This window comes from Physeter macrocephalus, chromosome 11 (genome assembly GCF_002837175.3).
Source record: "Physeter macrocephalus isolate SW-GA chromosome 11, ASM283717v5, whole genome shotgun sequence".
Lineage (NCBI taxonomy): Eukaryota > Metazoa > Chordata > Mammalia > Artiodactyla > Physeteridae > Physeter > Physeter macrocephalus.
Window position 1 is genome coordinate 25,619,022 of NC_041224.1, and position 25,385 is coordinate 25,644,406.

Genomic DNA, 25,385 nt, shown 5'->3' on the forward strand with positions numbered 1-25,385 from the left:
CAAAAGCTAAAAGAAAAAAAGAGTAACCTCACATTGCTTCACTTTTATTTTGGTGAAATTAATAGAAGCCAGTGTTAGTAAACTGATTTTCAACCTTACAGTTTCATGAGAAATTTCAATATGGTTTGCTAACTAGTATCATGTTCCATATACTTTATACTTACATTTGCTTAAATACACTTAGGTTTATTTTTTTTAATAAATGTATTTATTTGATTTACTTTTGGCTGCGTTGGGCCCTCATTGCTGCATGCGGGCTTTCTCTAGTGGCGGTGTCCGGGGGCTACTCTTCGTTGCGGTGCGCGGGCCTCTCATTGCGGTGGCTTCTCTTGTTGCAGAGTACGGGCTCTAGGTGCGCGGCCTTCAGTAGTTGTGGCACACGGGCTCAGGAGTTGTGGCTCACAGGCTCTAGAGCGCAGGCTCAGTAGTTGTAGTGCATGGGCTTAGTTGCTCCACGGCATGTGGGATCTTCCCAGACCAGGGCTCAAACCGGTGTCCCCTGCATGGGCAGGCAGATTCTTAACCACTGCACCACCAGGGAAGCCCCTACGTTTCTTACTGAACGGATATATTTCGACACATTCATTTTAGAGACTAAGTAGAGAGACGAATAAAATTGTTTGAAAAATTTCCACCAGAAATATACCATGAAGAGGTGGGTGCCTAAAGGAACAGGTAGCTTACCTGGATGGACCTAGAGATTATCATACTGAGTGAAGTAGGTCAGAAGAGAAATACAAATACCATATGATATCACTTATATGTGAAATCTAAAATATGACACAAGTGAACTTATCTATGAAACAGAAACAGGCTCACAGACACAGAGAACAGACTTGTGGTTGCCAAGGGGGAAAGGGAGTTGGGGAGGGATGGATTGGGAGTTTGGGATTAGCAGATGCAAACTATTATATATAGGATGAATAAACAAGGTCCTACAGTAGAGCACAGGGAACTATATCCAATCTCCTGCAATAAACCATAATGGAAAAGAAAAAAAAAAGGTGTAAAATGTGGGGAAAAAAAAAAGAAACGGGTACCTTAAACTAGCTTAAATTAGTCAAACTAGACATTGGCTTCTAAAAGACAGAGCTGGATTTGTTCAAGGTACAGCACACCCCCAGCAGAGCACCATGCTGTCTCTCTCACATGCATGATGTCTGTTTTTTTTTAAACTCAGGGTTTGTCCTGCCCTATAATTATAATCTCTTTCCTTTGCCTTAACTTTCTCCTGTGAAGCAGGGTTATAACTAGGTTTTAAGTAGAAAAAAGTATGTAGATAAAAAAGTATATATATATATATATTTAAGTACATATATATACATCAGTTTTTTCTTTCTTTTTTCTTTCTGCACCCACAGCTTGTGGGAATCTTAGTTCCCAGCTAGGGATTGAACCTGGGCCCTCAGCAGTGAAAAGTGTGGAGTCCTAACCACCAGACCGTCAGGGAATTCCCCTCTTTTTTCATGTAGTATAATCTGTCAAGTGAAGCAGGCAAAAAGGAGAAGAATGGACATTTCTGAGAATTTTCTCAAATAATGAAATATCTAGATAAACACTTAAATGCTTAATATAATGTAGTTTCAGGAAATAGTGAAGTTTGAATTATTATCAGAATGCAAAAATGATGGCTTCTTCAGGGCAATGTATTCTTTCCAGTCAGAGATTCAATGATATCCCCACATAAGAAGGTTTTTGGTGGCTTGCTTGATATTTTCCTTTGGAAAGAAAATGATTGGCGGCATTTTCAGTCTATGTAAAAATGTGCATTAAGGCAGTGGGATATAGCAAAAAGAGCTTGAGTTTTGGAGTTAGTGTTCAGTATGATAGTAGATAATATATTTACTAGTTTTGTGATCTTGAATAAATTACTTAATATTTCTGTGACTCAGTTTCTATACTTACCTACAGGATTATTGTGATTATTAAAATAACAAATGTAAAATAGCAAATGCTTGATAAAATGCTCTCCTTTTTTGATCCCTGTATTCACATGATTTCTTTTTAACACCTGATTTCTTTTTAACACCTAATGAAAGGCAAAGGATTGAGGAGAAGGATTTATTTATCAGCAGCATAGGTGACTCTTCTTAAGGTAATCAGACAAAATGAGACAAAGAAAATTTTGATGAGAACTTGGTGGCTATTGCTAGTACGGTGTTTTAGGATACTTCTCTCATAGTTGTTCATCAATGGTACAAAATAGCAGTCTTTGTCTTTCTCTTTCACTACCCTTTAAATGATGGGCCTATTGGTAGTTTTTTTTTTCTAAGTACAGGAGGCATCAACACTCAGTTTGGAAGCACAACTTGTGTGCTAAGAATAAATGGTAAGTGGAAGCAACCTAATTGGTTGCCACCAACAGATGATTGGAGAAAGATGTTGTATATACATACAATGGAATACTACTCAGCCATAAAAAAAGAAGGAAATTTTGCCATTTGCAAAAACACAATGGACTTGGAGGGTTTTATGCTTAGTGAAATAAGTCAGACAGAGAAGGACAAATACTGTAGGTTATCACTTGTATGTGGAATCTAAAAAAGAAAACAAACTAGTGAATATAACAAAAGAGAAACAGACTCACAGATACAGAGAACAAACTAGCGGTTACCAGTAGGGCAAGGGGGGCCAGGGGGAGGGGCAAGGTAGGGGTAAGAGATTAAGAGGTATAAATTCTATGTACAATAAAAAAGTTACAAGGATATATTGTACAGCACAGGGAATACGGCCAACATTTTGTAATAATTATTAATGGAATACAATCTTTAAAAATTGTGAATCACTATGTTGTACACCCGAATCTTATATAACATTGTAAATCAACTATACCTCAACAATTAAAAAAAAAAAAAGAATAAATGGTAAGTAAAAAACAGTAAATAGAGGCAAAGGGCAAAAGCTGAATACAAGTGAACCTACACCTGTGTCAAGGATTTGAGGTTGCTAGTAGCTTATTTTGTGGGCGGGGCGCCGCACATCAAGCAAGAATCAAGACCAGTTCTGCACCTTTGTTCCTCTGGCTCCTGACCAGTCAAAGCCGTCCTGTACTTAACACCCAGATTCTGTTGGCAAACCCAAGCACCGTTTTGATAAAAATCGGAGGCCAGATGCATGAGTTCCTCAATTTAAAAGAAAATAAGTTGTTCAGATAATAAGTTGTTTAGATAAGCTGAGCCATTTTTTAAAGTTGACTTGGTCTCACATTTCAGAAGAAATGGTAAGACTGGCCAATTTTTTAACATGGTGATTTCATTCAATAATTCCAGGAGGTCATTCCACTGTAATTTTAAATAGTTGCTTGCTAGAACAGGGTACTTTCTAAGATCTGTATGAAAAAAGCCCTGGTTCTTCTTCACCCTGGGGTACTTTTAGGTCGAACACCTAAAACTGCTTCTGGAAATTCCCCCCACGGGACTTTATTAAATCTAGACCTGTTCCTTACCACTTTGTACCTTCCTCACCAGCCATATTCTTTAGCCTCTCCAGTTTTCAACTTCCTAAATCTTTAACCTCACCCCAGGAATTAGTCCAATCAAACTTTCCCTTCTTAGACCTCTTCCTTACGTTAGCTCCAGGAAACTCCCATGAGAATCACGTGGCTAAATTTGTCCTTAATGGCGCTCCGTAACTCGCCTTGTGCCACCACCCTTCCTCACCTCCTGTTAGCTCCGCCCCGCCCCATTCTCGCTTTCCTCACCTTCCCCCCCCCCCCACCCTCAGGGCCTGCGCTTGCGCACCTCCAATTCAGGCGCTTTCCCTTTCCTGGCGACCAATCCACTTCCTGCCTCCGGTCCTCGGAACATTCCTCCCCTCCCTTGAGGTCCTGGATAGAGGTGCTGGTTGTGGCTGCCCTGAGGACTGCCTGTCTGAAAAATTCGCTCCTCTCATTGAGCGGGCAATTTGAAGCAGTCGCTATGCGTGTGGAACGTATCTGAGTATTTACTCGCGATCCTCCACCCCGGAGCTAAGCTAAGCGCGTGGGGATGCCGGCGGAAGGAAGCCCCGGGCTGTTTTCGATCTGGCAATCGCACGGATACCTGCTTCCTTTCCACCTCCCTCCGCCCCGCCCCCACTCGCAACCCGGCCGCGCTGGTGAGTGGCGGGCGGGAGGGCCGGCGGGCGGAGGGAGGAGGGGGAGCTGAGGGAAGGCGGGCCCTCGGCTGCGAGCTAGGTGGGGGGAGGGGAGGGGAGAGCCCGAGCGCTGGAGTTGGTGCTGGGAAACCCGGGGCTAATGTTGACAACAGGCTCGAGGTGAGTCCCGGGGAACCTCCTTCCCCTCCGCTCCAACGATCGGGAGGAAGCGGGGCTGGGGGCCACCGGCCTGGACTCGTACTCCCTGGGGGACCCAAGAGGCGCCTCCGCACCCCAGCGCTCCGGGGGTGGTGAGCAGGAGCCGGACCGCGGGTCCGGCGTCGTCCTCCTCACACCCCTCTCCTCCGGAGGCTGCCATCAACGCGGGAGCCCCTGGCCCGGGGTAGGCAGGAGGGGCGGTCGAGGGGGTGCCTGCCCCACATGCCCGGGCCGGGCCTCGGGGCCGGAGGCGGGGAGCCCGCCGTGACGGGCTGCAGCGGTTTGGGGGTGTGGAGGAGAGCGAGGGGAGGTTGGGGAAAGCTCTCGGGGAGCCGGGAGGGAAGCGAGGGCGAGTAAGTGGGGAGGGTGCGTGTGTGGGAGGATGTGGAGCGGGGAGACCGGCCGGAGCGTGTCGGGCTCCGTCGGTGAGGGAGTGTGGGGTGCGAAGTTCGGGTTGGGGCAGGGATGGTGCGCGAAGGTGACCGTGGACCTGCGTGGGAAGAGGAGCTGTGGCGGGGAAGCGTGTCGGGCAGAGGCGTGTGGAGCAAGAGCGGGGGGTTGTGGGAGACGAGGGTGTAGGGGAAGGGGTTTGGGTGTATTGGGGCAGGCATTAGTGGGTGTACTTTGTTTTTTAGTCCCGTGGGCTGGTGATTCCTCACTTTGCTTTCCTGCCGGGCCTCCTGGTCTTCTCTTGTTGGCCCTGTTGAAGTAACCGGACGATCGCGGGGTGTTTGGTCACCAGGTTGGCCAAGCAGAGCCAGCTTTCAGGCTTGAGGGGACACTCTGGACCGAACCGTCAGTTCCGTTGCTCCCTTGGGGCTTGTACGCAGTGATGCCTCAGACCTGAGGAAAACTATTACTCACTTTGCGCCTTTAGCAGAGTTGTTGCATGTTGATGAGGACTGTACAACTCCTCGAGAAAATCGTTTTTGAACTCTGGTGAAATTTGTAAAAGCTTTGAAAGAGTCCTTTATACTGGGGACGTTCTTTAAAGTTGAAGACTGGGAGGTAATGCCCCTGTGCGGTTCTGCCCTTAGAACATTTTGAATGAACAACCGAGAATGAAAAGAAAAAACAGCATTCTTTTACTCTGGAGTATTTTCAGAGCAGTCTCTTTGTGATTTCATACATCGTCCATATGGTAGTTTGCGAAGGAATATCTTTGAAAGGGAAACACCCCTTCCTCTGCACTCTCCCCGTACACGCCATTGCTAGTACCTGTTTTGCCAGTAAAGTAGTTTTTACTTTCTTCTGGAAGTTTAGAGTATATTTAGAAAAGCAAACAAAATATACAGCCCAAGGGCCAAGACACTATTTTGGGAGCTAGGAAGGTGGTTTTAAAGCGTGGCTTCCTTTTAAGGACTGTGTGAATGTAATTATACTCAGTAAAATAGCTTGTAAGAGCTAATCATATCCAATTAAAAAATCACTAATTTTTACCTTATTTTGAGATAGAATCTATTTTAACGTTTTGGTTTTTATTTGAAAAACCTGTGAAACATTTTAGGTAAAATAGATGTTTATTAAAGCATGAGTTTATTAAAATAATTTAAAGAAATTCGAGCGTTTCATTAAATATAATTTAACACAGTTCAGTTTTTGAAGCTTGATGTGGTACAAATGCATACTGATCTGAATCATGTTGTTCGTATCTTTTATTTGTCTTTCTAAATCTTAGAGTCAGGGCGTATAGTGAAAAAGAACACTGGACACAGAGTTTCAACCCAGCCACTAAAGTAGTTGTGTAATCTAGGGCAGGTCACTCAACGTAAAGATTGAGAATTGGAGTAGGTAAAATCTAGTACTCCTAACTCGAAAAATCTCTCATTTTAGGATGAACTTTTCAGTGTTCTCTGTGAAAGAGAATAAACATTTGTTGAATGCCTCCCTCATGCTGCTACTGGTTTAGGAATTTAAGAAGTCTGTAATTCCAGAGAGGTAGCAATAGTTCCATTTTATTGATGAATAGACTCAGAAGTTACATTGCCCAGTTTCCATAGCTAGCAGTTTGCAGAGTTGGGATGCAAACTTAAAAGTCTGACTGACTTTAAAGCTCGTATTACTTTCACATATTGCATTGCCGCCTTTACATGAACCTTTAGATTTCCATCGTATTTTTTGTTCACTGAAATTGAGTTCCAAGTATACTTTGGGTATATGTTTGTAATACAAGAATGAAATGATTCAAAGGAGATACCACTCCCAAGACTTAGGGTCTTACTGAGAATCTGTTTTGCCATGCTTTAGAGCAGAATTTTATTCATGAATGACTACTACAGTTTGATGTAGAAAGCACTTAAAAATCTATTGAATAATTGAGTACTGTGGAGAGTCACAAAAGTTTGGGAGACTCTTGTGCTAATAAATGATGATCCTTTATGAAATTTTCAGATTCCAAGTGAATTTCTTAATGTTTTAACAGAACTTAATATCTAATTTCATCTTCATAGGTGAGATATTAATTATAAAATTTGATGCCATTTTTTATATCCTGAGAACTACACTTCCTTGTATCAGCTGAAATGTTGCTTGTTGCTGTTTCACAACAAAATACAAATTCTGTATAAACATTATTATTATTTTTTGCATAGAATTACAAATATTCCTAAGTAAGATTATCTTGTTACCTAGGAATTACCTGTCCCCATATATTTTAGCATAGAATATGCCAGAAGTTAAAACATGTGAAAACTGCATAGCCATTATCAGGGACTCTTTCTACTTTGAGATACGTAATTCTGATTTGTTGTGGTCAGTATCTGTTGTCAAGTTTTCCAGCTGACAGTTTCATATTCTAAAGGTTCTTCATAACTTTAGTTAAGAGTATGAGTTCAGATTCCAGTTCTGTCACTAGCTGTGGAGGCCTTGGTCAAGTTACCTGGTCAGGTCTCCATTTACTCATTTATAAAATAGGGAAAGTAATACCCACCTCATAAAGATTTTAGTATCAAATGAGATAATGTATGTAAGATGTTTACTCTGGTACCAGTGAGTAGGAGCTATTAGTATTCTCTCTTTTGAAAGTTTGCTTGCTTTGGGGCAAAGGTGGTTATTTAATTGAAGCTGCATGAGAAATTGATAACTACACTTCCCAGATAATATAAATATTAACTGTATCTTACCACATAAATATGTAGTTATGCTCTTATATATTTTAATGATTGTTTAAACAGGATTAACAGCCTTTTTTTGTTCAAGTTCCACCAATGGTGTTAACTAAAGCCTTTGGGTGTCATTGTCCAAAAAAATGCATAGAACATGGAAGTGGAGGAGAATAAGAGTAAAAACAGAAAAAGGGAAAGGAAAAGGTGGCTGAGAGAAGGTACAGACTATGGCATGTGCCTCCAAAAATTACTGAAAGTGCTTCTGTTGGCTTAGATTGTCTTTCTGTGGTAATATTTTATTAGAGGGCTGAAATAAATGCTTTGTGTCTATAAAATATTATTGCAAATGTTTTCTTTGCTAACCTAGTTTTTATTGATGTAATTTAAAACCTATATTTGAAAATACTTAAAGAGTACTGTTTGTCTTTAGCTTGTAAAAAAAAAAAAACAAACTAGGTAGTTAAGTAATTCTATACTTCTTAAAAGGAAAGTATTTTGATTTTCTTGGGTACAACTTTCAGATGATTTAGGAATTAAAACATTTCCATAAAAGAAATTATATGAGGACATTAAGTTCTAAGTAGAGATGTATTTTTAGAAAAGAAAATCATGAATTTTGCTGGGGAATACATTTTCTGTTCCAGAGTTTATTTCCAGTTAACTGTATGGAGCCTGTACTACAGACCAGTGCTATCCCAAAGAATTTTCTGTGATGATGAAAATGTTCTATATCTGCACTGTCCGTACCCACTAGCCACATGTGGAGTTGAGCACTTGAAATATGGATAGTGACTGGAGAACTGAATTTCAAATTCTGTTTAATTTTAATTAATTTACAGTGTAAGTAGCCACATGTGGCTAGTGCAGTGGTTTTCAACTGGTGGTGATTTTCCCCTCAGGGGACATTTGGTGATGTCCAGAGTAATTTTTGGTTTTTCAAACTGGGGAGATACTACTGGCATCTACTGGACAGAAGGCAGGGGTGCTGCGTTTAAACTTTGTGCAGTGCACAGGATAGTGTCCCCCTCCTCCCATCCAGAGAATTGTCTTGCCCAAGATGTCCTGAGGCTGAGAAACCCTGGGCTGGTGGCCCTTGTATTGGCCGATATAGAAGAGAATATACAGTTTTTTATAATCATTATTATGTTTATTTATAAACTAATTTTGACTAATACTAATAAAGAGATGAAAGGTCTAGTCCGGTTTGGGATAGTTAACAGTTTTTGTATTTGAAAGTTTGATAAGGTTAGAGCAATGAGGTGAAATTTATGAGTCTTCATAGGAGGCAAGAGCTCGTTTATGCTCCCACTTAGATACTTGTATTGAATATTGTATGAAGTAGTGTCACAGCATTTCTTAATGGCTGTGAAATGTGGGGGGTAAAACTGATTCAGAATGTTCTCAGTTACATACCGAAGTATTTATGATTAAATATGTTGTTTTGAAGTTGACAGTGGTTGAATCTAGGGAATGGTTACATGGAGTTCCTTATGTTGTGCTCTCCACTTCTGTTTGTGTTTGATTATTTCCTTAATAAAAAGTAAAAAGAAAACAAAATACTTAGACATAGGCATAACTAATAATGATAGAATATGGAATTTTATCACTGAAATAGTATTCGTTTTGCATGCATTTTATTTAATCTCTCACAGTTGCCAAGTTGCATTATTATGTTCTGCTTAACAAAGTAGTGTCACGTCACTTAGAAACGTCACTGCGTCTACAGTGCTGACATTCTTTTACTCTTACAGATTGTCTTGGGTAACATAATGCCAGCTGAGCGTAAAAAGCCAGCAAGTATGGAAGAAAAAGAATCTTTACTAAACAGCAAGGAAAAAGACTGCAGTGAAAGGCGGCCAGTGAGCAGCAGGGAGAAACCAAAAGAGGAGATCAAGCTTACCGCCAAGAAGGAGGTTATTAAGGTCCCTGAAGATAAGAAAAAGAAACTGGAAGAAGATAAGAGAAAAAAAGAAGACAAGGAACGCAAGAAAAAAGAAGAAGAAAAGGTGAAGGCAGAGGAGGAATTAAAGAAAAAAGAGGAAGAAGAAAAAAAGAAGCATGAAGAAGAGAGAAAGAAGCAAGAAGAGCAGGCGAAACGTCAGCAGGAAGAAGAGGCTGCCCAGTTGAAGTAAGAACGTTTATTCTAACTATTGATGTGCAGGAATGGGAAGATTGGAATGTTTTGGAAAAACAGTGATTATTTGAAATAAAACTTCCAGGGTGCAGTTTCTTGAGAGTTGGGAGTATCTTAATTTACTTGTTCTGTTAGTTTTACTGACGAGTGGCATGCTTACAGTGCTTTCATTCTTTAAATTAAATAATAGTAATCGTTAATAAGTATTTTTAGAGGTGTGGGGCAATCTGGGCTGTTTTTGTTTTTTAAAAAAGCTTTTTTTCATGGTACCTTATGCCATCTTTCTAAGTTGAAAATCTTTAGTTTGTTTTTTTCTTTTTGGCCGTGCCATGGGGCTTGCAGGATCTTAGTTCCCTGACCAGGGATCCAGCCCGGCCCCCGGCAGTGAAAGTGCCAAGCCCTAACCACTGGGATGCCAGGGAATTCCCGAAAATCTTTAGTTCTAAATGGCTGCTATTTGTTGAGTTCTTATTATATGCCAGGCACTACGATTGTATCAGTACGTCTCCAAGGCAGTCTAATGAAGTAAGCTTTGTGATCCTCGTTTTACGGATTAATAAAATGAAGCTTCAAGAGGTTAAATTACTTGCCTAAGGTCACAGTAAGTAGTAGAGCAGCTGGGATTTGAACCTATGCTGGGCTGACTTTAAAACTTTTGTCCTTAAGTACAATTCCATAATGCCTCCCATTTTTACCTTTATCTAAATCTATTTTTAACCATGTAAATCTGTGCAAGTGATATAATGAAATGGTGAAAAATGAGGTAGTCCTCATGGGAAGACTACCAGGATGTAGCAGAAATGACAGTTGTTGAATAGTGCATGAGCTCCTCCCTTCATATATATAATTTAAAAAGCTGTTTGCAAGTATGAATTTTCATGAATCTCTAGAACAGCTCAGCTACCTACTTTCTTACCAAAGTTCTTTTGTACCTCTATTTTTAATGAGGAACTGGAGCCTTGGGTCTGAAAAGCAGTAGTAATGACCTGTTTTGGAATATTCAGAACCATGATTCTTGAGAGTTTCTTGCTTATTTTCTATTTTAGTTTTAAAAAAACAATTCACAAGGTTATTTAATTTCACTGTAAGTTTTGTTTTCTCACCCCTCCTATACAAAGAGCTTAAAAAAACAACAGCAACCAAAACCCCAACTTCTTACTGGGAAAAATTCAAGGATGCAAAAAGTAGAATGAAATGATCTACCACCCCTCCCCATCTACCCAGCATTAACAATTTGCATTTTTTTCCTTTGGAGTATTTTAAAGCATCACATTATTTCACCTGTAAATTTATAAATATAAATAAATAAATACGTTGTGTGTGTGTGTGTGTGTGTGTGTGTGTGTGTGTATTCATTGTATATCAAAGTGTTTCTAATAAAGATGATAATGGAGTTCTTGAGTGCGTATACGTAATGAGTTATGCTTTCTTTCTTTTTTTTTTTTTTTGAGTTATGCTTTCTTAACGTGTACTCTCGCTGCTAATCTTGTGTTTCTGTGTGGCTGGGAGGCTTCCAAGAGATACTCACACGTCCCTGTTCCCAGTGGTATATGCAACTCTCTGTTAACATATTGTGGCTGTTAGTGGAAAAAATCATAGAATTATAGGGTAGCTCAGGGATGGTTATCTCAGAAAGATGAATATCTATTTTATTAGAAATTTATATATATATATATTTTTTATTTTATTTTATTATTTTTTTTTTTTGTGGTACGCGGGCCTCTCACTGTTGTGGCCTCTCCCATTGCGGAGCACAGGGTCCGGATGCGCAGGCTCAGCGGCCATGGCTCACGGGCCTAGCCGCTCCGCGGCATGTGGGATCTTCCCAGACCGGGGCATGAACCCGTGTCCCCTGCATTGGCAGGCGGACTCTCAACTGCTGCGCCACCAGGGAAGCCCAGAAATTTATATTTTAAAGTTACATATTTTGGTATCTCAGAAACCTCAAAGTCAGATTGTCTCCACTCTCCCACTCCTGCCCAAGTTATTTTACTGCTTCTATAGTTTAAACATGTCCCATCTTTTTAGTGGAAACAGGTAGATTTGTTTTTAATTATTCTTTTCAGGATACACTGAGTCTGTTAACCTTTTATTAAAGTGCTTTTATCCTATAGTTCTTCTGGTTCCTATACAAGCTTTCTTAATTACACTTGAATTTTAAGACCTAAACCTAGCAAGTACTTTTATTAATAAAGGTTTGTTTAATGCTGAAGTATGGAGAAATGGTACTTAACATCTCAAAACATTTTAATGCATTCTTTTATAATGTTTATTCTTTAATTAAAATATTCTTTGTGGACATTTTTTGTTTTTCTGTTTTCCCAATGCTTTTATTTGTTTTAGGTTATCTTTCCCAAATGTATTACTTTTATGTTTTCTCATATTAAGCATCATGTGTTTTATCCATTTATTTATTTTATTCAACTTTATTGAGTTAGAGTTGACAAATAAAAGTGTTTTATCCATTTAGCTTGCCAGTTGGCAGAATGATTTTTAATCTAGTTATTCAGAATCCTCCGCTCTGCCACTTTTGGTGTTATCAGTAGAATGGGTTCTCATTATCTTAAGTCATTAATCAGATGTCTTTAGTAGTGAAAGGGCCTCTTGCATCTTTTGTTCTTGGATTCTGTTGCTTTTCTGATCACCTTTTCATTGGCTTTCACTCTTATAGGATTCATCAGTGATGCTTCAAAATATACAGGGTGTTTTACTTACGTGTTTGTTTGTTTTTTATATAGAGAGAAAGAGGAATCCCTTCAGCTTCATCAGGAGGCTTGGGAACGACATCAGTTAAGGAAGGAACTTCGTAGCAAAAACCAAAATGCTCCAGACAACCGACCAGAGGAAAATTTCTTTAGCCGACTAGACTCAAGTTTGAAGAAAAATACCGCTTTTGTCAAGAAACTAAAAACTATTACGGAACAACAGAGAGACTCCTTGTCCCATGATTTTAATGGCCTAAATTTAAGCAAGTACATTGCAGAGGCTGTAGCTTCTATTGTGGAAGCAAAGCTAAAAATATCTGATGTGAATTGTGCTGTGCACTTATGCTCTCTCTTTCACCAGCGTTACGCCGACTTTGCCCCATCACTTCTTCAGGTTTGGAAAAAACATTTTGAAGCAAGGAAAGAAGAGAAAACACCTAACATTACCAAGTTAAGAACTGATTTGCGTTTCATTGCAGAATTGACAATAGTTGGGATTTTCACTGACAAGGAAGGTCTTTCCGTAATCTATGAACAGCTAAAAAATATTATTAATGCTGATCGGGAATCCCATACCCATGTTTCTGTGGTGATTAGTTTTTGTCGACATTGTGGAGATGATATTGCTGGACTTGTACCAAGGAAAGTAAAGAGTGCTGCAGAGAAGTTTAATTTGAGTTTTCCTCCTAGTGAGATAATTAGTCCAGAGAAACAGCAACCTTTCCAGAATCTTTTAAAAGAATATTTTACGTCTTTGACCAAACACCTGAAAAGGGACCACAGGGAGCTACAGAATACTGAGAGACAAAACAGGTGATTTTCAAATGTTTCTCAGAAATGAGAATTTATTTTGGAGCTCATACTTAAAAAATTTTAAAGTCTTCATGCCACTGAAAGAACTTTTGGAAAAGGGCTCATTGCAGGTGATTTCTTAACATTCCAGGAAAATTTCACAGTGTAACAATCTAAGTACTCATGTTTAAATGTGAGTCTTCGATAGATTTTGTTTCTGATTTTAAAAGAAATCTGGCAAGTATGTGGTGATTTTTACTTTGTGGATCTGTTTTCTTCCTGTGATTTTAAAAAACGCTTTAATGTTGAGGGATAAGTTTTCTTTTTCTGTCACTAACTTATCTGCTATTTTTCTGAGTGTTTCGCTGTTCCCTCTCTATAACAGGTTTGCTTTCATTGTTTTGTATTTTAGTTTATTGATGTCACTGTTGATACTCGCTTTTTAAGAGAACAAGTCATTCATTATCAGTGACATTTTAGATTACAAATTTGGAAAATAGTGTACCAAAGTAGCTGTGAAAAAATTCTTCAAGTGCAACTATGCATTTATGGGAGTCTTTCTCCTGGGGACATCCATTCAGAATTCTAAAGGAATGTGTGTGCCTGATTTAGGCCACCTTTGACAGTTACAAGATACCGTAGACTACTGTGTAGCATCTGTACCTAGAAGGCATCAACAAGCTAGAAGTTGATGCAGTTGGTGGGTATTAGGTCAACTTTATGGAGGGTTGGATTTGGAGGAGGGCTGAAGGGGTACAGAAAGGAGGCAACAGCAGTAGCCTTTGGTCGGATACTCTGCAACTATTTAAAGTGCATGTATGGGGGAGAACACTTATTCCTATAAGCCTGTAGTTGGGGAGGACTGACTGGTTTAAGTAGTTACCACTAGAAGGTGATTGACTCAACCAGAAAAGACTGCAATAGTGTATGCCAGTAGTTCAGTTAGGTCAGGGGTAAGATAGGTGCAGAGACTATATGGATAAATCCTTGGTGGCTGAAGATCACTAAGAGGTGAGAATTTAAGATGGCAGTGGTGCTCCTTAATGTTTCTTTAAAAAAAAAAAAAGCATCCTCCTTTTTTGCTTTTGAATAGCAAGGACTGTTTTTATTTATTTATTTATTTATTTATGGCTGTGTTGGGTCTTTGTTGCTGCTCACGGGCTTTCTCTAATTGCGGCGAGCAGGGGCTACTCTTTGTTGTGGTGCGCGGGCTTCTCGTTGCGGTGGCTTCTCTTGTTGCGGCGCAAGGACTGTTTTTATTTATTTATTTATTTATTTATGGCTGTGTTGGGTCTTTGTTGCTGCTCACGGGCTTTCTCTAATTGCGGCGAGCAGGGGCTACTCTTTGTTGTGGTGCGCGGGCTTCTCGTTGCGGTGGCTTCTCTTGTTGCGGAGCACGGGCTCCAGGCACACGGGCCTCAGTAGTTGCAGCACGCAGGCTCAGTAGTTGTGGCTCACGGGCTCTAGAGCACAGGCTCTGTAGTTGTGGCGCACGGGCTTAGTTGCTCCACGGCATGTGGGATCTTCCCGGACCAGGACTTGAATCCGTGTCTGCTGCATAGGCAGGCAGATTCTCAACCAGTGTGCCACCAGGGAAGCCCTTGCAAGGACTGTTTTAAACTTTGAAGAGGCTACTTCAGAATATACCTGTATAGGCAGTAATGGGTTAAAAAGGAAGTAGTGGTCCTCTATTAATAATTCTCACATATTTAACCTTTCTTTTTTAAAATTTATTTATTTTATTTATTTTATTTTTGGCTGCATTGGGTATTTGTTGCTGCTCACGGGCTTTTTCTAGTTGCGGCGAGTGGGGGCTACTCTTCTCTGCAGTGTGCAGTCTTCTCATTGCGGTGGCTTCTCTTGTTGTGGAGCACAGGCTCTAGGCACGTGGGCTTCAGTAGTTGTGGCACGCGGGCTCTAGAGTGCAGGTTCAGTAGTTGTGGAGCATGGGCTTAGTTGCACCGCGGCATAGGGGATCTTCTTGGACCTGGGATTGATCCTTTGTACCCTGCATTGGCAGGCGGATTTTAACCACTGTGCCACCAGGGAAGCCCCAAAGTTTTGGGTTTTTTTCTTTCTTTTTTTCCCCAAGTTTTCTACTCTTTCCATTTCCCGTGTGTCCTACCTAATACATCACAGCTGATTTTGAAAGTAGCCAACTTTTTATTGGCTACTTTAAGGGTTTTGTGTGTGTGTTTTTGATTGGCCTCACAGAAGCTTATAGGGTAGAGAGTCTGTAATGATTTAATCCGGTCATCCTTCCAATGCAAAATGGAATCCATTTTATAGCTTATCTGACATAAATTATCCTTCAGAAAACTTCTCGAGCTTAGTGCTCTGAGCCGTTCCACTGTTGGACACACCTGTTTGCTAGGAATTCAAGCTGATGTGTTTTTTTTTTTTGCGGTACGAGGGCCTCTCACTGCCGTGGCTTCTCCCGCTGCGGAGCACAGGCTCCGAAAACTTCTCGAGCTTAGTGCTCTGAGCCGTTCCACTGTTGGACACACCTGTTTGCTAGGAATTCAAGCTGATGTGTTTTTTTTTTTTGCGGTACGAGGGCCTCTCACTGCCGTGGCTTCTCCCGCTGCGGAGCACAGGCTCCGGACGCGCAGGCTCAGCGGCCATGGCCCACGGGCTCAGCCGCTCCGCGGCACGTGGGATCCTTTCGGACCGGGGCACAAACCCGTGTCTCCTACATCAGCAGGCGGACTCTCAACCACTGCGCCACCAGGGAAGCCCTACTTCCTTTTTCTGATACAGACGGAATAAAGCTACTCAAAGTGGGGGTCCCTGAACTGTTTACCTATTCACAGTGAGTTAAGCTGAGAAACTGAGACTAAGCATTTAGACATTTTGATAGCAATTCTCCATTGCCATGATACTGTCACTGTATTTTATAGCTGTGCTGTGATTGGAAAGAAAATTATTCCTTTATGGCAGATAGTTTGAGAAGCACTGGCATGTGACATGTCTCTTCTTTTACACCAGGATGCCTCAAATATTTGCAGACTGCCAAGATGTTTCCCTTTCATCTTCTCCAGGCTAAATACCTCTGGTTCCCTCACTATGCTACATGATTTCCAGACACTTCACTATCCTCACGTTTGTTTTGGATGCCTTCTTATCTGCTTATGACCTACAATTCCATTAGTTGTTTTTTTTTTTTTTTTTTTTTGTGGTACGCGGGCCTGTGGTCACTGTTGTGGCCTCTCCCGTTGCGGAGCACAGGCTCTGGACGTGCAGGCTCAGCGGCCATGGCTCACGGGCCCAGCCGCTCCGCGGCATGTGGGATCCTCCCGGACTGGGGCACGAACCCCTGTCCCCTGCATCGGCAGGCGGACTCCCAACCACTGCGCCACCAGGAAAGCCCCTTCATTAGTTTTTATAGCTGCCTTGTCAGTCTTGACTTTTTGTTACACCTAAAGACTAATTTCTCAGAGGAACTGCTGCCCAGCCAGTTCTTCACCTTGAACTAGTGAAATAATTTTTTTATACCTAATACAAACTTAGCTCGTTGAAACTTTAGATACTTTTGGCATATTATGTTAGCCTAATGGTAATCGATGATGTGTATGTGTGTGTGTTTGCTGCCCTGCGCGGCTTGTGGGATCTTAGTTCCCTGACAAGGAATCGAACCCAGGCCACGGCAGTGAAAGCACTGAGTTCTAACTACTGGGTCACCAGGGAAGTTCCAATGATGTGTATATTATTAATTGTACTTATGCATTGGTCACATTTAGATTAGATAACCAGACCTTTTTTTTTGTTATTAAAGTCACGCAGGAAAATTTTGAACAGGATCTCTTGTTGAGAGCACAGCTTTGTGGCCTTTTCCTAGAAACTTACTCATTTTAATACAGAACTATTAACTATGGTTGGTTATTAGAGGAGGTTATTTACTAAGTGTAAATTGACCTTAGCATGATAGCAGTTATTATATCACAGGGACTGTCCAATTAGATGTAATAATTTAGGGGAATGTGAGAATCTTAATCACAATGTAGAAAATAATTGGCATATAGCTTAATAAGTCACTCATGCCTTAGGATAGCTTCAACTTGAGCAGCCTCTGTAGTGAGGATTTAAATGCCTGACTGAGCAAAGAAGACATGAGGAATTGGTTAGTGCAGAGTCCCTACTTGGCCTAATGTTCGTCTCCTTACTTCTAAGAGGGTACGTTACAGTTAAAATGACCAGTTTCCAAAAGTTTCTCCCTCCCAATCATTATCCAGTAGGTGTTTTGAAGTTTTTCTGTACCATAGGAATAAACCATAGGCAGTCATTTTTTCCCAGTAAGGTTTCTCTTAGGCATGATAATGTTAGAAATCTAAGTGCCAAGCTAGTGAGTATTTAATGCTCATACATAGTTGAATACTTTAAGCCTTTATTCAATATCTCAATAATGATGGTTTTTAAAAAGTGACTATATTTTCAGTCTATGGATTATAAATGCTCTTGGTCATTTTAATTAACTTGGGAGATGGCACTGTGCTTAGGGGTTGTGAAGTGTTAGTCTGTTCTCATTAAAATCTTAAAAATTTATTTAACCAATTTAAAAAAATAGAGTAATAAAATCTCTGGTGTTTTCTTTAAAACACTGTAATGAATGAATGAAGACGGTGACTGAATAAGACATATCGAATCTCAGCTGTTATCTCGGCTGATAGATTTTAGATAGCTACTTCTGTTTCTAGCCCCCTGAGGGATTTACAGTTGTCAGCCAGCAATACAATTGACCCTAGCGTTGGGTGAATTCTAATAAATTTGAATTTATAAGCTTTTAGTACTTTAAGTACAAAATCTTATTTTTAAAATGCATTTGGTTAAGTGATTGATCTGGGGAATTAAAATTAATATTTACACATTTAAAAGATCATTTAGTAATATTTGCCAATTTAGAATTAATAGCTTTACTTCTTGCTAAGTTTTGTTTTATATGTTCAGTGCTCTTTATACTTGAAATGCTTTGTACTTTGAGATATTATTCTCATTAAGGTAATACAACCTAGTATTTTTTTGGCATTTGATAAAAATTGGGTGAATAAATGATTTAATTTTATTAGATGTAACTTAATTATGTAACAGTTCATTTCTAGCAGTATAGTGAAATCATGAATTCAGATATTAAGTCAGAATTCTTGCTTGAATAATTCTGAAGTGTCTTAATTTCTTTTTTTTTCTCCCTAATTGGTGGGAGTTGGGGTATGTTTCTCTTTTCAGTACTGGTGAATTATGACCTTCATGATTGCATGCTCAGTCCAACAGCAGTAAATGATTTAAAGTTTAGTAAGGAAGAAAAATGTAGGTAGAATGTAGGCTTTTCCCTTGTTAATAAAACCAGGGAGGTTTCTTTTTTTTTTTAATTTTTGAATTTTATTTTTTTTTTATACAGCAGGTTCTTATTAGTTATCCATTTTATACATATTAATGTATATATGTCAATCCCAATCTCCCAATTCATCACTCGCCCCCACCAGAGGTTTCTTTTATTATTGCAAATTCATGAGGCATTACTTTAACAGTGTTGAAACCTGAAAACACATCAACCTGAAATTAAATAGTGTTGCTTTTACCTTTCACATTCTTTCCAGATAAGTTGTACCTTGCCTTTACAGGGAGATTGTTTAATAAATTGTGTAGTAATATTTAAGCACTATTAAAATGTTACATCACTGTGCTTTAGACTTACAGAGGCTTTAACAATTCTATAGGTGCTTCAAAATTGTTACCTCCTTCCAGATATTTTCTAATTCTGAGTCAATGACTTTGACATAGTTGGTTAATAAATCTTTGGGTACAGTTATGCTTAACCATTGCTCTAGTCTCTTTTCATATAAGATTGTACAACATCTATAACCAAATTCTAAAATGAAACCACAAGAAAATTTAAGTTCTCATGAGAATTTGACAGAGCGCTAAAGGAGATGAAAAGTGAAACCTAGTAGTTTTTCATGGGTCTGCTTCATGGTTATTTTTTCAAGATTTGGCCATGTGTTCTATGTTGTTTTGCATGACTGCATAAGAACAAAGCTAAAATGGATTTTCTGTGGTCTTTTCAAGATTTTTTTCTTTTTTAACTTGGCTAATAGAAGATCAAAATAATACTTGGCATTGAAGTTCTTGCATTTTCTGCAGTGAGCTCTGGCATTTTTTTTTTTTTCACGAAAATACTGTTTTACATTGATATAGTGCATCAGATGTATGATTTCAGTTGATCCTCACAGTACCCTTGAAAGAAATACCTGTATTCTGAAGGTGATAGATCCAATTTAGGGATTAAAGAGCTTGCCCAATGTGCCTTGGATAGCAGATGATAGAATCAGGTTCTTTCCTACCTTTTCATTCTGTATTTTTCACATCTTCTATAGTACTCATTTTCATCTGCATTTAGTACTTATTTTTTTATTATTATTTTTAATGTTATATTTTTAAAAATTAATTATTTATTTTTGTCTGCGTTGGGTCTTTGTTGCTGTGTGTGGGCTTTCTCTAGTTGTGACGAGCGAGGGCTACTCTTTTTTGTTTTTTTTTTTTTGGCTGTGTTGGGTCTTCGTTGCTGTGCGCGGGCTTTCTTTAGTTGCGGTGAGCGGGGGCTACTCTTGGTTGTGGTGCGTGGGCTTCTCATTGTGGTGGTTTCTCTTGTTGCGGAGCATGAGCTCTAGGTGCGCAGGCTTCAGTAGTTGTGGCCCGTGGCTCAGTAGCTGTGGCTTGTGGGCTCTAGAGCTCAGGCTCAGTAGTTGTGGCGCATGGACTTAGTTGTTCTGTGGCATGTGGGATCTTCCCAGACCAGGGCTCGAACCTGTGTCCCTTGCATTGGCAGGCAGATTCTTAACCACTGCGCCACCATGGAAGTCCTAGTACTTATTTTTAAGGTGTCTAGTAAACTTATTAGCTACTCAGGATTTACAAAGTCAAATCCAAACAAAAGAAGGACCCAAAAGAGAATATAAAACGAGAACCTCAATGTGGGAAGGCTTGCCTTTGATATATGCATTTGAGAGACATCCTAATTCAAAATAAGGTACCAAGTGGATAATTTTAATTTTATTTGCGAGGCAGTATAATCCAGTAGTTATGAGAATGGACTTCGGAGCCAGACTGCTTGGGTTCAAGTTTTAGATGTCATTTACTCATTCTGTAACTTTGGGCAAGTTACCTCACATCTCTGTGCTTTGGTTTTCTCTTCTGTAAAATGGGATAACAATAGCACTCTACCTCTGAGGTACATGTGAACAATGCAGTGAACTCATATGTGTAAAAGCATTTAATAAAAGTATCTGGCACATTGTAAGTATTCAGTAAATGTTAGTTCACCATTAATGGTATATTGCCTGCTCAATCCTTCAGAAAGGTTTTGAATGAGAATTTCTCTTTGTGCCTTTTTATGATTTTGAAAATTTGTATGTTAAACTTCTTAAACTTTCATGGGTTATTTTAAAAATTCATTTTTTAAAACAATACAAAACAACAGAATAAACACTATACAAAATAAAAGAAATAGCAAGAAAGTCAGGCAATAACAATAAAAATGAAAACAATGGAAAAAAAAGAAAACCGAATGTCTCAATACTAGAATTTTTTGAGGCATCTGTGGCTTTTCTTATTTATGAGATATAATGCTTGATTCCAGAATGGACTATTTGAAATTTTCTGTCAGTTTTACAATATTAAGTTAAATTAATATTAAATGTAATATAAAAAACACTCTAGAAATCAAGGATTGATGTACTAGGGGGTCCTCCCAGATAGTGATATCTCATATTTTGGGTGAAGGAGGTCTACTTTCTTATTTTTTTATTACAGTGAATAAGACTTGGAATTAGTTTTGTTTTCATTGCTTACTTTTCATATCTTTATGTTACCATTTCCTCCCTATCATTCAGTGATACCAGGACAGAGAATGAACTTGTTTATAATATATTTAACAGTGATACTCAATTATCTCCAGTTACGACAGGGATTGGCAAACTATGGCCTGCAGGCCACATTAGGCCCACCACTCGTTTTTGTACAGCCGGTGAGCTAAGAATGGTCTTTACCTTTTTACATGGTTCAAAAAAATCAAAAGAAGAACATTTTGTGAAATAGTAAAACTATATGACGTTCAGAATTCAGTGTCCATAAATAAAGTTTTGTTGGAACATAGTCACACTCATTTGTTTACATATTGTCTGTGGCTGCTTTTGTGCTATATCAGCAGAGTTGAGTAGTTGCAACAAAGACTATATGGTCTGCAAAGCTTAAAATAATTATTATCTGGCGCTTTGCAGAAAAAGTTTGCTGACCTCTGGTTTATGACAGTCTCAGAATAATGGCTTCGAAGAAGCTTTGTGTAATAGATGTGTTTCTGAAGAGATTGTAATTAAAGTGATATGTGATGAATCATATCTTCAGCTTGATTTTGCTTAGTGATATATTCCCATGGAATTTACATAAGAAATTTTGGTAAGATTTATACTGATATACAGAAAAGGTACTCTGGTCAAAGGTGCTGTGTATATTTAGTTCCCTCATACAGGTCTAAAATTTAATCAAACTGGAAAACTTCCATATGGACTTCATAAACTTATAAAAACTGACTTATATAGTATATTAACTAGAAACTGTTTCATTTAAATTTCATTAGAACCTCTAAATGACTAGGGATTTTGAATTTTCAGGTACCTGTGATGGGTTCTTTCTTTGCTTGAAGTCTATAGTCTTATTACATGCTATAGGATTAGTCAGATATTTAGGAAATGTATATTAAATAAATGGTCAAGGAAAAACTATATATGACTATATAAGTTTTGTGTATAACAGAACTCTTCTAATGCATTTCATTGGTATCCTGTACTGCTTTCTGAGTGCGTAGTATAAGATTGATTAGAAAACCAGTCAACCAAAATCTAACCCCCCACCACTATTCTCATTAGACAATAACCTAAACACGTATAAATTAAGTAGTTAGGTAAATTAGTACTGTTAAAAGTTTAATCGTGGAATTGAGGTTTTGGGAGGACTAGGGACTATCTCTGAAGCTTCAAAGTTTTAACTGGTTCCAGGAGAAAAGGAAAGGAACTGAATGCATACAAAGGGACCCCTCATAGAATTCAGTCACTTTTAATTTACCCATGCAAAATCCCAGGCAAAAGTCTGAAAGTGAAGTTGATACTGGAAAAAAGTTCATTTTCTGTTCTGATAAAATAGTCACCACCTTGCTACAGCTTGTATGTCATAAATCCTTAGTGAATATTGTATAACCTAAACTGGGTGTATGTTCTTCAGATGACCAGAAAGTCAACTTGTTAGAGAAATAAAGTTCCAGGTTCATGGTATTTTGAGATATTTTCCAATTTCGTTTCAAGCTGAAATAATTTTGCATCTTAGTTGTCATTAGAGGTTTTGAAATCCCTTGGAACTATTATCCCTTTTAACATAATTTGTTTCTGAATAAACTCAAGTTTTTATTAATTAACATTTTTCCTAATAATTGTAGAACATTTTAGAGTAACCTGCCTTTGAGTATTATTTATTCAAATTATTTAATTTTAATGGCTTTTTTAACTTCAAAAATGACATGACTTCTAATTAAAAGTTCTAACAAGCTTATTTAAAGTAATGTCAGTCATTTCTTTCATGGCTTGAATATTTTTAAATGCTTGGGTTTTTGCTTTAATTTAAAAAATTCATTCATAAAACTTACTGAAAGAAACTTTGTTTTTGCCTGTAAAGTTAGTCTGAAATATATGTTTGAAGAGAGAAAGAAACTTCTTTAATGACAGTGTTGTTAGAAGAATACTTTTTAGCCTGGATTATTATGGTTAAACTATCTTGGCATTTTACTTATCTATTTATAGAACGATATTGTCTAATGTGTATTTATTTATTTATTTATTTATTTGTGGTATGTGGGCCTCCCTCTGCCGCGGCCTCTCCCGTTGCGGAGCACAGGCTCCGGACGCGCAGGCTCAGCGGCCATGGCTCACGGGCCCAGCCGCTCCGCGGCATGTGGGATCCTCCCAGACCGGGCCGCGAACCCGGTTCCCCTGCATCAGCAGGCGGACGCACAACCACTGCGCCACCAGGGAAGCCCCTAATGTGTATTTAAATCACAAGAAAATGAGTGAAAAATTCTCACTTTAGATCCTAATAGGCCAGATTTGGGGAAAAAAAGAATTGGATTTAATGAATAATAATTGTATTGATCTATCTTGTGCTTGTAAATGGGAACTGCTATTCCTTAAAATAGAAAATGTTGGTATTTGGAATATTGTAGCATTTAAACAAAAGTTTCTGTGGATAAGAATGGGATAAGATGGGAAACTTTGGAAATTGTTCCAAATAAGCAGGGATAAATAAGTGTAGGCATGGATTTTCTACTTCATTTTCTATAACTTTTAAGGAGATAACACACAAAAAACTCTTCTCATTTTATTCACTGTTCATAAGGAAACTCAAAACAAGGAATAAAAAATACTTTTAAATATTACTTTTGAAAATGACTTAATTTACAATTTATAATTGACTTTTTGAAATCCATATTGTATTTGTATTAAGGTTTATAAATTTCAGATGTTATACTACTACATAAATATTTAGTTGTAGAAAAATTGGCTCCAGCTATAGACATTTCAACCATCTAAACTATTACAGTAAAATTTTTACTTTATACAATTTGAAAATTTTCATCACTTTTACATTTCTAATTATGGGTGGCTTATTAGTGAACTGTTTGCAGAATGCAGGAGTACTTGTGTCCTCTGCTTCTCAGGGCGGCCTGGCCTTGATTAAGTGGGTTTGCTCAGTTCGTATTTGTTAAATGGATAAATAACGAGTGCTTGCACAGTAGCTTGAGAATTGACTACAATGAAGATGTAGGCTTTTTCAGGATAATCTCAAATCAAATCATTGTGAAATGTTTAAAGTTACTGATTCTTTCTATAACGTGCTGTTTTTGAAAACCAACTTGTATGTCTGATGGGAATATGGCTGTAACAAAATACTAAAAATTAGTGGCATACTGTTGAATTTTATATTTCTGCAAGCATAATTGTTAATCACACTTCATGTTTTCTGAAGAACCAATGTGAAAATTTAATTGTTTAAAAAATTTTAATTGTTTAGGTGAATTTGATGTACAAGTTTTAATTTCAGATACTTCTTGAAAGTTAAGTATAAAAAATAAGTTGTTAAAGAAGATTGTGTTAATAAGCTTGTGTGATAAAGTCAAATTTTATGGAACATTCCCAGTGTAATAATACATGATCCCATCTATTTTGATAAGATTATCAGATTATTTCATCATTTGTTTATAGGCGTATTCTACATTCTAAAGGGGAGCTAAGCGAAGATAGACATAAACAGTATGAGGAATTTGCTATGTCTTATCAGAAGCTGCTGGCAAATTCTCAATCCTTAGCAGACCTTTTGGATGAAAATATGCCAGATCTTCCTCAAGACAAACCAACACCAGAAGGTAAGATATCCTTAAAAACAAACATTGTGATATTTTTTAGTAAGCACTAATCACTTACATCTTTAGTCTTCTCAGATGTGTAATATTGAAAATGGATGTTTTGAAATGTCTTTAACATTTTTTAAATGATGAAGTAGTATTAAGACCTAATAAGAACATTGAAAATCTACTTGAAATGCTTCTCTGAATGGAAAAGGCTTTGCACTTAGAGAATAATTAACTTATATGATGATATGATGAATTTCTTCAGGTTCTTTTTTAATAATAAATTTACTTATTTATTTAATTTTTGGCTGCGTTGGGTCTTTGTTGCTGTGCGTGGGCTTTCTCTAGTTGCAGTGAGCAGGGGCTACTCTTCATTGTGGTGCATAGGCTTCTCATCGCGGTGGCTTCTCTTGCTGTGGAGCACGGGGTCTAGGTGCACAGCCTTCAGTAATTGCAGTGCGTGGGCTCAGTAGTTGTGGCTCACAGGCTCTAGAGCACAGGCTCAGTAGTTGTGGTGCGCGGGCTTAGTTGCTCCGCGGCATGTGGGATCTTCCCGGACCAGGGCTTGAACCTGTGTCCCCTGCATTGGCAGGCAGATTCTTAACCACTGCCCCACCAGGGAAGTCCCTTCAGGTTCTTTTGTAATAGATATCCTTAGATTGTGTCTAACAGGGGCCTGTCTTAAACTATACTTGGAGCTACAGAAAGATTTACTTTATTTCTTGGATAGGTAATAAGGTGAATTGGACATTTGGGATACTAATGTTTCTGTGCTTATTTTTATTTGTAATTTAATTGTTTTGAATGGTATATTAAATTGTTACTTAGAACTAAAGCCTACTTTGCAGTTTTATAAGATAAATTGTTTATCATTTTGTAAGATGAGTTACTTTCCATATTATTTCGAAGGTGTT

At 38.5% G+C, this 25,385-nt stretch overlaps 1 protein-coding gene across 3 annotated transcripts in view; it reads left to right on the plus strand.

Moving 5' to 3' along the window:
* The first annotated feature begins 4,175 nt into the window (after positions 1-4,175).
* The window catches only part of UPF2 (UPF2 regulator of nonsense mediated mRNA decay), a 95,630-nt gene continuing 74,420 nt past the window's right edge, over positions 4,176-25,385 (plus strand). The window contains exons 1-4 of one of the 3 annotated variants that reach the window (XM_007129288.3): positions 4,176-4,254; positions 9,149-9,525; positions 12,270-13,049; positions 24,326-24,486. In XM_007129288.3, coding sequence (XP_007129350.1) covers positions 9,167-9,525; positions 12,270-13,049; positions 24,326-24,486 — 1,300 coding nt within the window. In that variant the 5' untranslated portion in view covers positions 4,176-4,254; positions 9,149-9,166. Of the gene's footprint in view, positions 4,255-4,299; positions 4,478-9,148; positions 9,526-12,269; positions 13,050-24,325; positions 24,487-25,385 lie in introns of those variants that run through there. The other 2 variants (XM_055087832.1, XM_007129291.4) reach the window with 2 other exon arrangements.